Here is a 12,500-nt window from a genome sequence, read left to right as displayed (position 1 = left end):
TTAAACACGAGACAAGAGCACCCAGCAGATGGGGGGGGGGGGAGAGAAATCCAGTCTCTCACCAAATAGAAGTTGTCATACGTCAAATAAAACGTCCTGAAATGTGTTAGCGTGCCTTGTCCATTGCCAGTGCCCTGCCTTGGCATGCACCCACTCACGAACAGGCTTGAACACCAGTCGACGTCATGCCGTCACCCCCAGGGACCAGGGAACACCAAGAATCAGGTGCGCCAAGAGCAGGTAATGAGCTGAACAAGCATAATGGTCCGAGCATCACCCACCATCAGGAGCTACCAGGAGCCACAACCAACGGACCGCTGTTAGTTGGTGATTGCCTTGCAGCCTTACAGTTTCTCACAGCGCCTGTCACAAACTCAACGGTCGCCAGCTCACTAACCATCTGACTGGACTGACGAAGCAACCATTTGATTGGAACTGACGAAGCGACCGTCTGACTGGAACTGACGAAGCGACCGTCTGACTGGAACTGACTAAGCGACCAAATGACTGGAACTGACGAGTTGAAAATAGCCGTCACCCAGCTGTCACCAACTGACACAAACTGTCGCAAAACTGTCTAAGCTGTAAGAACCGCACCCAGCTGTCGCCAACTGACTGGAAAAAAACTGTCCTCTTTATAGGCCGCCCATCTGGGTGGAGCCTCAAGCAGACTTCAGCCAAATCCACCTTGCCTATTGTCGCATCATTATACATGACAACCCGCCCGTCCCGCGATCATTCCTGGCCTACGATGCCATGTTTGTGGTGCTGGACGAACGGCAGAAAGCAACCATTTGCCAGAATTACCGAGCGAAAACATGAAGCGCTCATAAAATGTCAACAACAATTATCACCTCAATGTTCAGTCCAAAACGAAAAAGAGCCAGTTAGCATCCATAGAGCTGCTGAACGGGGTGTCAAATGTCAATGGAAACAGGTGGGTGTCAACATCGCTGTAAAGAGGTGGGCGAGCCTCCGCTGGGCTAACAGCTATCTCACGTGCATGAATGTGTCTCGTAAAGAGAGAAAGGCCATTCTATAATAAAGGGAATCTATTATTTACCCTTCTCAACGCATCAAGTTTAGAATCCCACCAGACATGGGGATGGGTCTATCCTGGACATGCATTGAGGGAAATAACTGTCTGAGCACCTAAATGTTTGTATGCATTTGTCGCATCCAATATATATATATATATATATATATATATATATATATATATATATATATATATATATATATATATATATATATATATATATATATATATATATATATATATATACATACACACACACACACACACACACACACACACACACACACAAGAGGGCAGTCAATAAGTCATATTAAAATGGCGATATAAATTTGAGAATGTAACGCGTCGTTGTAGACGACATATGTTCCATCTTTGGGTAAGAGTCATGTTTTGCCTATTTTCGATCTGATAACATTGTGCGTATGACGTCAGCAGAGCAGTTCCAAGATGGCGGCTCCCTTCTCAGCATGCAACAGGGAGGAGCAACGTTCTATCATCCATTTCTTGGGAAGTGAGGGTGTGAATCCTTTTGAAATCCATCGCAGAATGAAAAGGCAATATGGTGACTCATGTTTATCGCTGCAGCAGGTGTATCGTATGTCTGGGACAGGAAGTTTACATGAAAATGTAAAAAAAAAAACATTTTAAGAAAAATATAAAAACATAGAGGGACGAAATCTCGAAAAAAAATCAACCAAACAAGGAAGGAAACACCAGATTATGACGGCACAATATGATGCCACAATCCTCTTATGGATTACCATCATGACATCTTTTGACATTTTACTTTTGTTGTGGGATTGTGATAGATGAAGAGGAAGAATGAAGAAGAGTAATAACAATGAAGAATGACACAACATAACGATGTCACAATACGACACAACTAATCCTCTTCTTTTATTTTTTTTTGACGACTCCTCACGATATCTTTTGACGTTGTTCCAAAAGTAAAATGTCAGGCTGGGGGATTGGTGAGCTAAAAGGGGTGGGAGGTTGGTGAACATCTACCCTTCTTATTCACGTTTCGCTCCCTCCTCCTTTCTCCCAGGGGCTGTTCCTCTTTCCAAGGGAAAGAAGGGACATTTATTTCCTCCTCCTGCCCCCCCCCACCCCACCACCTTGTACAAATCAGTCACATAATTTACCAGCATGCACATGTGGGTCCCTTTTGCCTGATCATTAATTTTTACATGACCATACCACAACATTCATTTTAGTTCATCTGGAATGTATTTCTGAGGAGCTTATGGGACGGCGCGACCTTTGTCCGTCCGTCCATCCGTCCACAAATACTTGCAACTAATTCTCTGAAACTGCACATATAATTTCAATGAAACTTTACCATAACGTTCATCTCCGTGTATATACCAAAGTTTGTTCATGCCAATAACAAAAAAAACATCGGGCCCTCAGGGGGCCAACAGGGGTTTCCCCCCAAAATAGGTATTTACTTTTTTTCTCAGAAACTACACATACAATTCTGATGAAACTTCACCAAAACCTTCATCAAACGTGATGTGTGAAAGTTTGTTGATGCCGTTAAAAAAATCAGGGTCTGAGGGGGTCTACAGAGGGAGTTTATAGGGAGGATTGCCCCCCCTCCCTCCCCCCCCCACCCACCAAAAGAGGTATTTGTTCTCTTCTCAAATGACATACACAATTATGATGAAACCACTTCAACCTTCTTCATCCATGATGAACGAAAGTTTTTTGGGGGGGTGGGGGATGGGGTGTATACCATGTCGAGGCTCTGGAAAAGCTAATACACAGAAACATACAACAAGGCAGGAGATGACGAACGGGAGAGGGAAGAACAAAATAGTGGAGAACAGAGACAAGAGGAGATCTGTAGAAGGGAAAGGGATGGGACGGGGCACACGGGGTAAACAAGATGTTACTACAGGAACTTTCAGGAAGGAAAGCAGGGAATTGGATGGGGGTGGGTTTGGGGTAGATTAACGGGGGGTAAAAAGATGAAAAATTTGGATGGGGGAAGATATGAGATGGTGGTGATCAGCTGTTTTGAAGACCTGAAGGGAGGAGTGCGATTGAAGAGAGTGTGAGAGTTTGTTCCAGAGGTGGGAAAAAAGAGGAATGAAAGAGTAAAGGTGAGCGGTGACTCTTTATTTTGGCAGTTTCACCAGAAGGGATTTTTGGCAGATATTGAGCGCCCTGTGGAAATATCAGGGGGACAGATCACAGACAGAGGCAGGGGTGGGGGGCAAGGCTGGAGTGGAGACAGTTGAAGACAGGCCACCAACCTGCCTCTGGTGAGGGAGTGAGAGACCCAAAGACTCAGCTTCCTCGCAGGAGATAACAATGATCCTAAAAGCTTTGGTTTCCACAGCGTGAAGTCAAGCTTGGTGTGAGGCAGGAGCACCACCCCAGAGGGGAGAGCAGTACTCCATCAGCCTGTGGATGAAAGCTTTTTCAGTGGTTAGAAGCTCAGGTGTGTCAAGGAAGGACTTTGCATGACGTAAGCTGCCGAGACTGGCTTTGTAGACCAGCTTGTAGATGTGGCTTTCCCAGGAAAGACCATGGCAGATAGTGAGGCTCAAAAACTTGAATGAAAGGACTTCTTCAAGTGGATTGTTGAGAAAGTAGATGTGGGAGGGGGGTGGTTCCAGACGGTCCTTTCGGAGAGACATAGTGAGTGTGAGATTTTTCAGTATTGAAAGACATACTCCAAGTGTTTGACCACCTTGTGATTTTATCCAGGTTTGCAGAGAGTGAAGAGGCTGCTGCCTGCTGATCAGAGGGATGAGAGATGGTACGGCAGAGGGTGGAGTCATCAAAAAAGAGATAAAGAGGATTTTCCAGGGAATCTGAGAGATCATTGATGAAAACCAGAAAATGAACAGGATCTAGAACACTGACTAGAGGAACTCAAGCCTGGACAGGAAGAGGAGATGAGAGAATTCCGCAAAGTGCCATGCATTGACTGCAACAGGAGAGGAAGTCTACAAGCTATGATTGGAGATTTCCTTGGATACCACAAGAAGAGAATTTGGTGAGCAGTGCGCGATGCTAGATCGTATCAAAAGCTCGCGATATGTCTTGGGAGATGGGCCTGATCTCATGTTTGGCATTGAGGACCTCCATCCATTGTTGGGAAAGCAGAAGCAGCATGTCCAGGCCGAGTGACCTGGTCTAAATCCAAATTCATGATCAGAAGTCAAGCCAATGGAGAAGAGGAAGGATTTGATGTCGAAAGTGATGATGGATTCCATGACCTTGCTGATGATTGGGAGCAGGCTGATTGGTCTGTAGTTACAGGGATCAGTTTTTGCACCTTTTTATGCAGAGTGGCCATATTTGCTGATTACCAAGCAGATGGCAGATGACCTTGAGGAAATGAGAGGGTGAATCGAAGAGAGGGTAAGCAAGAGCAGCAGAAAAGGGTTTTTTTTAGAACACAAGGGCTGATGCCATTTGGACCGTTTGCAGAATCGGAGTCGAGGTTTGACAACAAACTCTCCACCTTGAGAAAATGACAGAGTCCAGGAATAGCTGCGTGCAACTGGGTAAGGTGGGTACAGAAAGTGATGGCTTTGGGACACAAGATTTATTAGCAAACACAGAGTTTAGGCATTCAGGCTTTTCATGTGCATTGTTAGCTGCGCAGCCATTTAAACTGAGGAAGGGGATAGAGGAGGAACATATACCAGAATCAGACTTAACTAGACACCACCAGGATTTAAAGGAGGGAGACAGGTTTGAGAGAAGGGTAGGACGACTGAAGATGAGATGGGATAGATCTGTGCATTAGAGAGAGCAAGTTTCTTTGAAAAAATTCCCAAAATGAATTTATGTCGGTGAGAGTAGACATGGGAGACCTGGCTAGAAATTTGATGGCTGCTTGAAGACCCTGCCAGTCGGCCTGAGTAAAATGCCAGACTCATTGATGCTAAGGTAGTTCTCTAATAACAGCTCGAGTGATGACTACTTTAACAAGCATACGATCAAATGAACTGATTGTAGTAGAACAACAGCAGACATTTTTCTGGGAAATTGGTAAAAATTAAATCCAGAAGAGATGAAGTACCGTTGGCTGAGATCCAGGTCGGGAAGTTGAGAGATTGTGTCACTGAAGTGCCATGGCAGGTGAGAGAGGTACCCACCCCCAGCCAACTGGCATGATGGCAATCGAAGTCACTGCATATGAGGAAGACAGTTTGGATGAGTGGATAGAAGTTGGTCCATGTTTTCGGCGAGCGAGATGTAAATGGAGGAATCACTCTTACTTGGACAGTACAACACACAGATAAACAAGAGGTGGGAGTGGAGGGGGAGCTGTAGCCAGAGGTATTCCTGAGGATGTGGAGGAGTAAGGGCAGTGCATGGAGAGTGGAGAATAGAGTTTTTGATAGAAAGAGCAACTCCTCCACCAGGATGAGGCTCATGTCGATCATACTAGAGGAGGGATTAACCAGGGAGAGAAACTAAGGAGTCAGAGACATCTTGAAGGAAGAAAGCTGCTGTTAAGCAGATTATGTCTGGTTTGTCAGTGGCAACCTGTATGGAGAGATCAGTCAGGTTAGATTGAAGGCCCTGGATGTTTGAGGTCCACACTGCGAAGGAAGAGGGAGGGAAGAAGCCTTTGGGTGCAGGGGAGGGGAGGTGAAGGGTAGTGAGAGGGAGGAGAGGTCGAAGTAGTGAGAGTTGTTGTCAGCTGATGACAGATTGCAAAAGAGCTCGGGTCGAGGGTCAAATGCAGAGGAGGACAAAGGGCTAGGTGGAAAATGGATGGGTTGCAGTGGGGAGTAATAAGAGAGGGGCAAAGGGAAGTGGGATATTGGAGGAGGTGGAGGATTGAGCTGAAAAAGAGAGGATTTGGGAAAGAGGCAGCTTTGTGGATGTGAAGTGGAGCATCTTTGAGAAGGGGGAGTGAGGGAGGAGATTTGAAAGGGACGGGTGCGGGGAATTGAGGGAGAAAGGTCTAAGGGGAGCTTTCAGAAGGGTGATGGGGAAGCTAGTTGGGGGAAGTGAGAGAAGTTTGCTTTGAAGATGGAGGAGGTGGGTGATTTGTGAGGGAGGGGTGAGAGGGAAACTTTGAGGCAGAGGGGAGATGATGAGAGCAGGCATGGCCACGGGGGAGGAGGGAGGAGGGAGAAGAGAGGGGTGGGGAATGGGGGAGAATGAGAATGGGTAGTGGTATGATCAAGGTTGGAACAGGTGGGAGGAGGAACAACATTTGAGGGGGTGGAAAGAGAACCAGATGTGGTGAGAGGAAAGAGAGAGAGTGCATTACAGATATTGAGGAGTGTGCTGAATGAGAGTGGGACATTTGTTCGGTTGGAACGGAGCCCACAGATGTTTGAATACCATACAGTTTCGGATACCAGAGGGGAACTATTAGTAAGGCAGAGGACAGTGGAGAGATGCTAGGATGGGGGGGGCAAGATGAGAAGAGTAAGGAGCTGGTAAAACAGGGAAGGAGTTAGGTGAAGGTAGAGTTAAGGAGGTGGGATGAAATTGCACTGCAGTTGGAAAAAAAAAAAAGAATGATTAATCATGGAAGACGAGCAAGCATTGCAAAATGAGATTTTAAAAATTTGTAGGTCAAAGATTCGTTTAAATACAATGGAAGATGGATGGAGTGCAGAAGAATTGACAGAGTGGAGAAAGCCCACCCCCGACTGTGACCCCCCCATGTTCTCCTCCTTCTCTTTATGGTGGGCATATCACCACCTTTAATGTGTGTGCTTCTTTTATGTGTATGTATGTATGTATGTATGTATGTAAGTATATATAATTTCCCCTTCCTGACTCCCCTTTACCACCACCATATTTCCTCTTCCCCTTCTCCTTTGTTATTGTGTAAAACACGAATGCTCATATTTTTTTTCGCCACTTATTCTTTTCAGATCTGGAGTCATTGTACGACTACAATGCTCAACTGTTACAGAATAAGGCAATACGTCTTCATGGACTGGAGTCAGGTCTGCGTAGCATTGTGGATGCAATCAACCGCAGAATAACTATCTACAACACTTGTCATTGAGGATATTAATGGAGTTACATACCTTTCTATCTTTATTGATCTTTGTCTCTGTGCTTTGACCTCTTGATTTTGCATACTTGCTTGTCATGAAGTTTGTTCTATCATCCAGTTCTTTTTCCACTTTTCATTTGAGACAAATTGTATGTATGTTGACAATTAATTTCAATTTCTTTTTTTTCTGAGTTTCACCTTTATTCAGTTTCCCATTCTGTGATTTTGATGCTCATTTGCAATCAATGGAATATGCAAAATGTTTAAAGCAAAGAAGGCATTACTTTTTATTGCTGTATGTGTAAACAAGAATATGAATCAATGACAAGAAAAAACAGTTCTGTGTTTTTGATGCTAATATTGTGCTGGCATTTACAACAAAAGGCAATAAACTGAAAGGGGTGGATGGGGCCACTGTTGAATATATTACAGTGGCCTTCAAAAGTATTCACCCCATCCAAAGTTTTCACAATATGATTCTATCTGAGCTTGTTTCACAATTGTCTCAAATCACATTTCATATGTAGAGTCTTCCTCAACCACACCAAAGTGATAAAGGTAAGAATGCAGATAAAATGTGAATACATTAGATTAACAGAGAAAATAAGAGGATTATCAGAATAAGAATTGAGCTTTCCAAAGAAGTCCGACATGAAGTGGTGGAGAAGCACCGTTCAGGAGAGGGTTATATGAAGATTTCAGTCACTCATTATCCCTTTGAGTACGGAGAAATCCATCATTACGAAGTGGAAGACGTGTCATACCACACAAACTCCACCCAAATCAGGTCACCCATCCAAACTCAGCAGCCGGGCAAGCAGGAAACTGGTTTGGGATATCACTGTAAATCCAACATTGACTTTTCAAAGATCTGCAAGGCTCTATGTCCAAGATGGGGGTCAGTGTTCATCAATCAACAACATCACGTTCCCTTCACAAAGCTGGCCTCTATGTGCAGCTGGTAAGAAAAAAGCCATTACTGAAAAAAGACTCATCTGGAAGCTTGTATGGAATTTGCAAAAAAAAAAAACATCTTGATGATACTGCAGGCATGTGGAGAAATGTTTTGGAGTCAGACGAGACAAGAATTGAACTTTTTGCTCTAAATTCAAAGTGTTACGTCTGGTGCAAGACAAACACTGCACATCACCCAGTCAACACCAACCCTACTATCAAGCATGGTGGTGGCAACATCATGTTATGGGGCTGCTTTTCATCAGCAGGAACTGGCAAGCTTGTCAGGATAGAAGGGACAATGGATGGTACAATGTACAAGAGAATCCTTGATGAAGACCTGCTTGATCGAGTCGGCCATGAATCTAAAACTGGGCAGGAGGTTCACATTTCAGCAGGACAATGATCTGAAGCACAAAGCTAAAGCCACACTGGAGTGGCTGAATATATATATATATATATATATATATATATATATATATATATATATATATATATATATATGTATATATATATATATATATATATATATATATATATATATATATATATATATATATATAAATAAATATATATATATGTATATATGTATATATATATATATATATATATATATATATATATATATATATATATATATATATATATATCCCCATTATACATATATATATATATATATATATATATACATATACATATATATATATATATATATATATATATATATATATATATATATATATACATATATATATCTTCTTCTTCTTCTTTCGGCTGCTCCCGTTAGGGGTCACCACAGCGGATCATCCATTATGATCCGCATAGTGATTTGGCACGTTTTACGCCGGATGCCCTTCCTGCCGCAACCCTGGTCGCCTCTTACGACACAGGGATATGGTACACCTATTTTAACCGGGGTATACACCGGCCCAGTATACTGGTACTCATTTCACCGACCTCGGAAGGATGACAGGCTGAGTCAACCCCCTGGTGTTTTAATTCAGTGGCTCAACGGGGCTTGAACTCAGGACCTCTTGGATCCCAAGCCGCTGCCCTAACCACTGCGCCAACACCAGGCTAATATATATATATATATATATATATATATATATATATATATATATATATATATATATATATATATATATATATATATATATATATATACATATACATATACATATACATATACATATACATATACATATACATATACATATACATATACATATACATATACATATACATATACATATACATATATATATATATACATATATACATATACATATATATATATATATATATATATATATATATATATATATATATACAATGTTCTTCAGTGGCCCAGTCAAAGTCCTCACTAGAAAACAATTGAACATTTATGACGAGACTTGAAGATTGTAGTCCATCGACAATCCCCATTAAACATTGCAGAACTTGAGCAATTTTCATGTGAAGAATGGGTGAAGATTTCACCATCTCACTGTGTAAAGCTGGTAGATACCTACACCTACCCAAAACGACTCATATGAGTCATTGCTGTTAAAGGTGTTTCCACCAAGTCCTGACCGAAGGGGCTGAATACTTTTACAACCAGTGAATTTTGATTTGTACATGTTTTTGCAGGTATTCCTGACATGTAACCCCCTTCATATTTCACAGTATTTAGTTTGATCTCTTCAGTTGAATGAATAAAAAAGTTCATTTGGAGAAATTGTTTCTCCATCATTTGTAATTTATCTAGATGTGGCATTAATGGGAGAGCATGGACACTTTTTCAGGCCACTGTGTCAAGGGTAGGAATGAACAGGTAGAGAGGATGGGAGGAAACTAATCTGCGAGTAAAAAGATTGAGTTCGGTTGAGTTTATCTGAAGTAGCAAAGTTATTGGGTAGGGATAAGATGACATGACATGGTAGTGCACCACATGCTTCGAAGCCCTGTTCAGAAGAGTGTGATGAAACCATCTCCAGAAGGCAGTTCTACACACATGACAAAATAAGTTGAAAAGAGTACTGGAACTAAAGCCTATATTTTGGGAGTTTAACCAGGAAGAAGTTGCTGGAAGAACAAGATGGATGTATTGATGCTGCTCTATAAACGATGGCAACCTTGAGTGAAAGATGGAGTTGAATAGGATGCTATCATCAAGGTAGCTGGGATAATTGGCAGTGTAGTTGGACATCCTCCATCTTGGAGGAGCTGGATGGTGTCAGATAGTACGAGAGTAGAAGCCCCACTGGAGAGGCAGGAAAAAAAAACCACAAAAACAGAAAGGCTACCAACCTACTCGGTGATCACATTACATCGAATCTAGGAGAGACAGATGTGATGCTGAGAGTAGTTGTGATTTTTCATGGAATTAATTTGAAGGATGGAGGATGTTCAGTCTTCATCTGACATTTCTGGCAAGCTTTCATACATATTAAAAAAATCCTTGTACCATACTTTATTTACAGAGCATCACTGCTGCCAAAGCAGTTTCTTGGCAAAGGTTATACTGGGTGGTTTGCCATTTCTTTCTCAGCATTGTTTTTCCATGCTTTATCTTTTTTTATACATTGAGTATCAAGCAAGGAATCTGCTCATAACTTGTTTTTAAATCTTTGGTTTGACTTAGCAGGGGTTTGAACCACTGGCCTGAGACTCAGAGTGGATACACTAACCATTAAACCACCAAATCTGGTCCACTTTTATATATATATATATATATATATATATATATATATATATATATATATATATATATATATATATATATATATATATATATATATATATATATATATATATATATAGTGAACCACAAAAAGGTCATGCCTAATGGTGAGGACTCAATGTTCAAGAGACTGAACCTCTAGCAGTGGCTGACCATGGAAATAGATCGGTGGGTTCATTTGATGATCCTTTTGTAACAACAGGGTGAGGCTGTGAGATTAACCATGATTGACTGACATGTTTCATTTATCACACCAACATCTAATCCATTTCATATCAGTAGAGTGATGCAGCTGCAGTCTGGCGAGCAGCGGTGCTTGCAGTATTGTTTGACACAATGTGAAGTCATCTGCAAAAACTAAGAGAGGGCTTTCCAGAGCCTCGGATAGGGCGCTTCTGTTGATGAGGAATAAGACACAGGCTTGGGGTATTCCAGCTTCCATTTGGAGATGATAGGAAATGGTTCTCTTGATAGAAATGTGTTGACTGCACGAGTGGAGGAAGTAATATAGCAAGGTGTGAAGGTGGTCTTGCATGCCAAAGGCAGTGAGATTAGTAAACAGACAGATAAGATGACTTGTAGTTTGGAAGATTGTTTTTTCAATTACAAATAATTATTTTAATGATTGATTCAAAACAATTTGTAACCCAGAAAGCAATAATTGGTACGTTTTTTTTTTGTTTGCCAAACGTGTTTCTAATAAATTGAATTACTGGTAGGTCCAAATTTGGGCTGACCGGGTGGCCTCGAGGTATGCAGACTCGCCTCGAAGCTGTCGAGCCGAGCTTGGTTTGATTTTCGACCCAGCTATAAACTGTCAGCCTGGTGTTTCACAGGCAAGATGATTTATTAACCTCTGCCATTGAAGATGGATGGAGGTTACTGTTTTCACCCCTGTCTGTTTGTTTGTTTGTTTGTGAACAGTATTACGGAAAAAACTCCTCGACGGATTTCCACGAAACTTGGTGGGGGGATTAGGTATGGTCCAAGGATCATGCCATTACATTTTGGACTTGGTCCAAAAAAGAAAAAACTTAGAATATTTGAAAAATATTTGAATTTTTTTTTTTGCATTTCTACATGTTTTAAGTGATTTTCAACCCCCCAAAAAAATTGTTAGAGAAAAAAAAAAACAGAAATTTTGCAACTTTTTTTTCAAAAAATTTCGATTTTATTTTTTGGGCATTTCTACTGTGCGTTGATCTAGTTTAGTTTATTCAATCGTGGTTCAGTAGAGTCTGATCCCTTTTGACCTACAATGAATAGGATATCAGGTTCACTTAAGTGACCCAGCAGTATTGACGGCGGAGGTTTTGCACTCTACCGAGTGCCCCCCCTCTAGTTAATGTGTGTGACATCCTTCGGATGGACGTTCTACCAGCATTCGTTGGTGGAAGTTTAAGATCCAACGGTGACTTCCCAAAGAGTAGGTGAACTATCACCGGCATCATGGCCAAATTCCAAATGTGTGTGTGTGTGTGTGTGTGTGTGTGTGTGTGTGTGTGTGTGTGTGTGTGTGTGTGTGTGTGTGTGTGTGTGTGTGTGTGTGTGTGTGTGTGTGTGTGTGTGTGTGTGTGTGTGTGTGACCATTTTCTCAGAGATTGCTGAATGAATCTTTATCAAACTTTCAGAGGTTCATCAATGATTTCCAGGGAGAGTTTTAGGAAAAAAAAGTCTTAAAAAAGTAAGTTTTTTTAAAAAATTACTCTATCGTGCCTAAGTCTTTGTAGCTGTGTGAAAGGTGATATTAAATGATCTCCGATCCTATTTCCTTAGTGTTTGGGCCC

The 12,500-nt window shown here is 41.6% G+C and overlaps 1 protein-coding gene across 2 annotated transcripts in view; it reads left to right on the top strand.

Annotated features, from left to right (window-relative positions):
* LOC147020197 (laminin subunit beta-2-like) overlaps positions 1 to 7,506 on the top strand; it is a 256,934-nt gene extending 249,428 nt beyond the window's left edge. For both annotated transcript variants that reach the window (XM_085895329.1, XM_085895331.1), the window contains one exon: positions 6,907 to 7,506. In XM_085895329.1, coding sequence (XP_085751455.1) covers positions 6,907 to 7,043 — 137 coding nt within the window. In that variant the 3' untranslated portion in view covers positions 7,044 to 7,506. The remainder of the gene's footprint in view (positions 1 to 6,906) is intronic.
* Positions 7,507 to 12,500: the final 4,994 nt, after the last annotated feature.

This window comes from Eptatretus burgeri, chromosome 9, assembly GCF_056783735.1.
Source record: "Eptatretus burgeri isolate ZD-2024b chromosome 9, Ebu_testis_v1, whole genome shotgun sequence".
NCBI classification, from domain to species: domain Eukaryota; kingdom Metazoa; phylum Chordata; class Myxini; order Myxiniformes; family Myxinidae; genus Eptatretus; species Eptatretus burgeri.
Note: the sequence above shows the minus strand (reverse complement) of the source record. Positions and strands in the feature narration are given on the sequence as shown.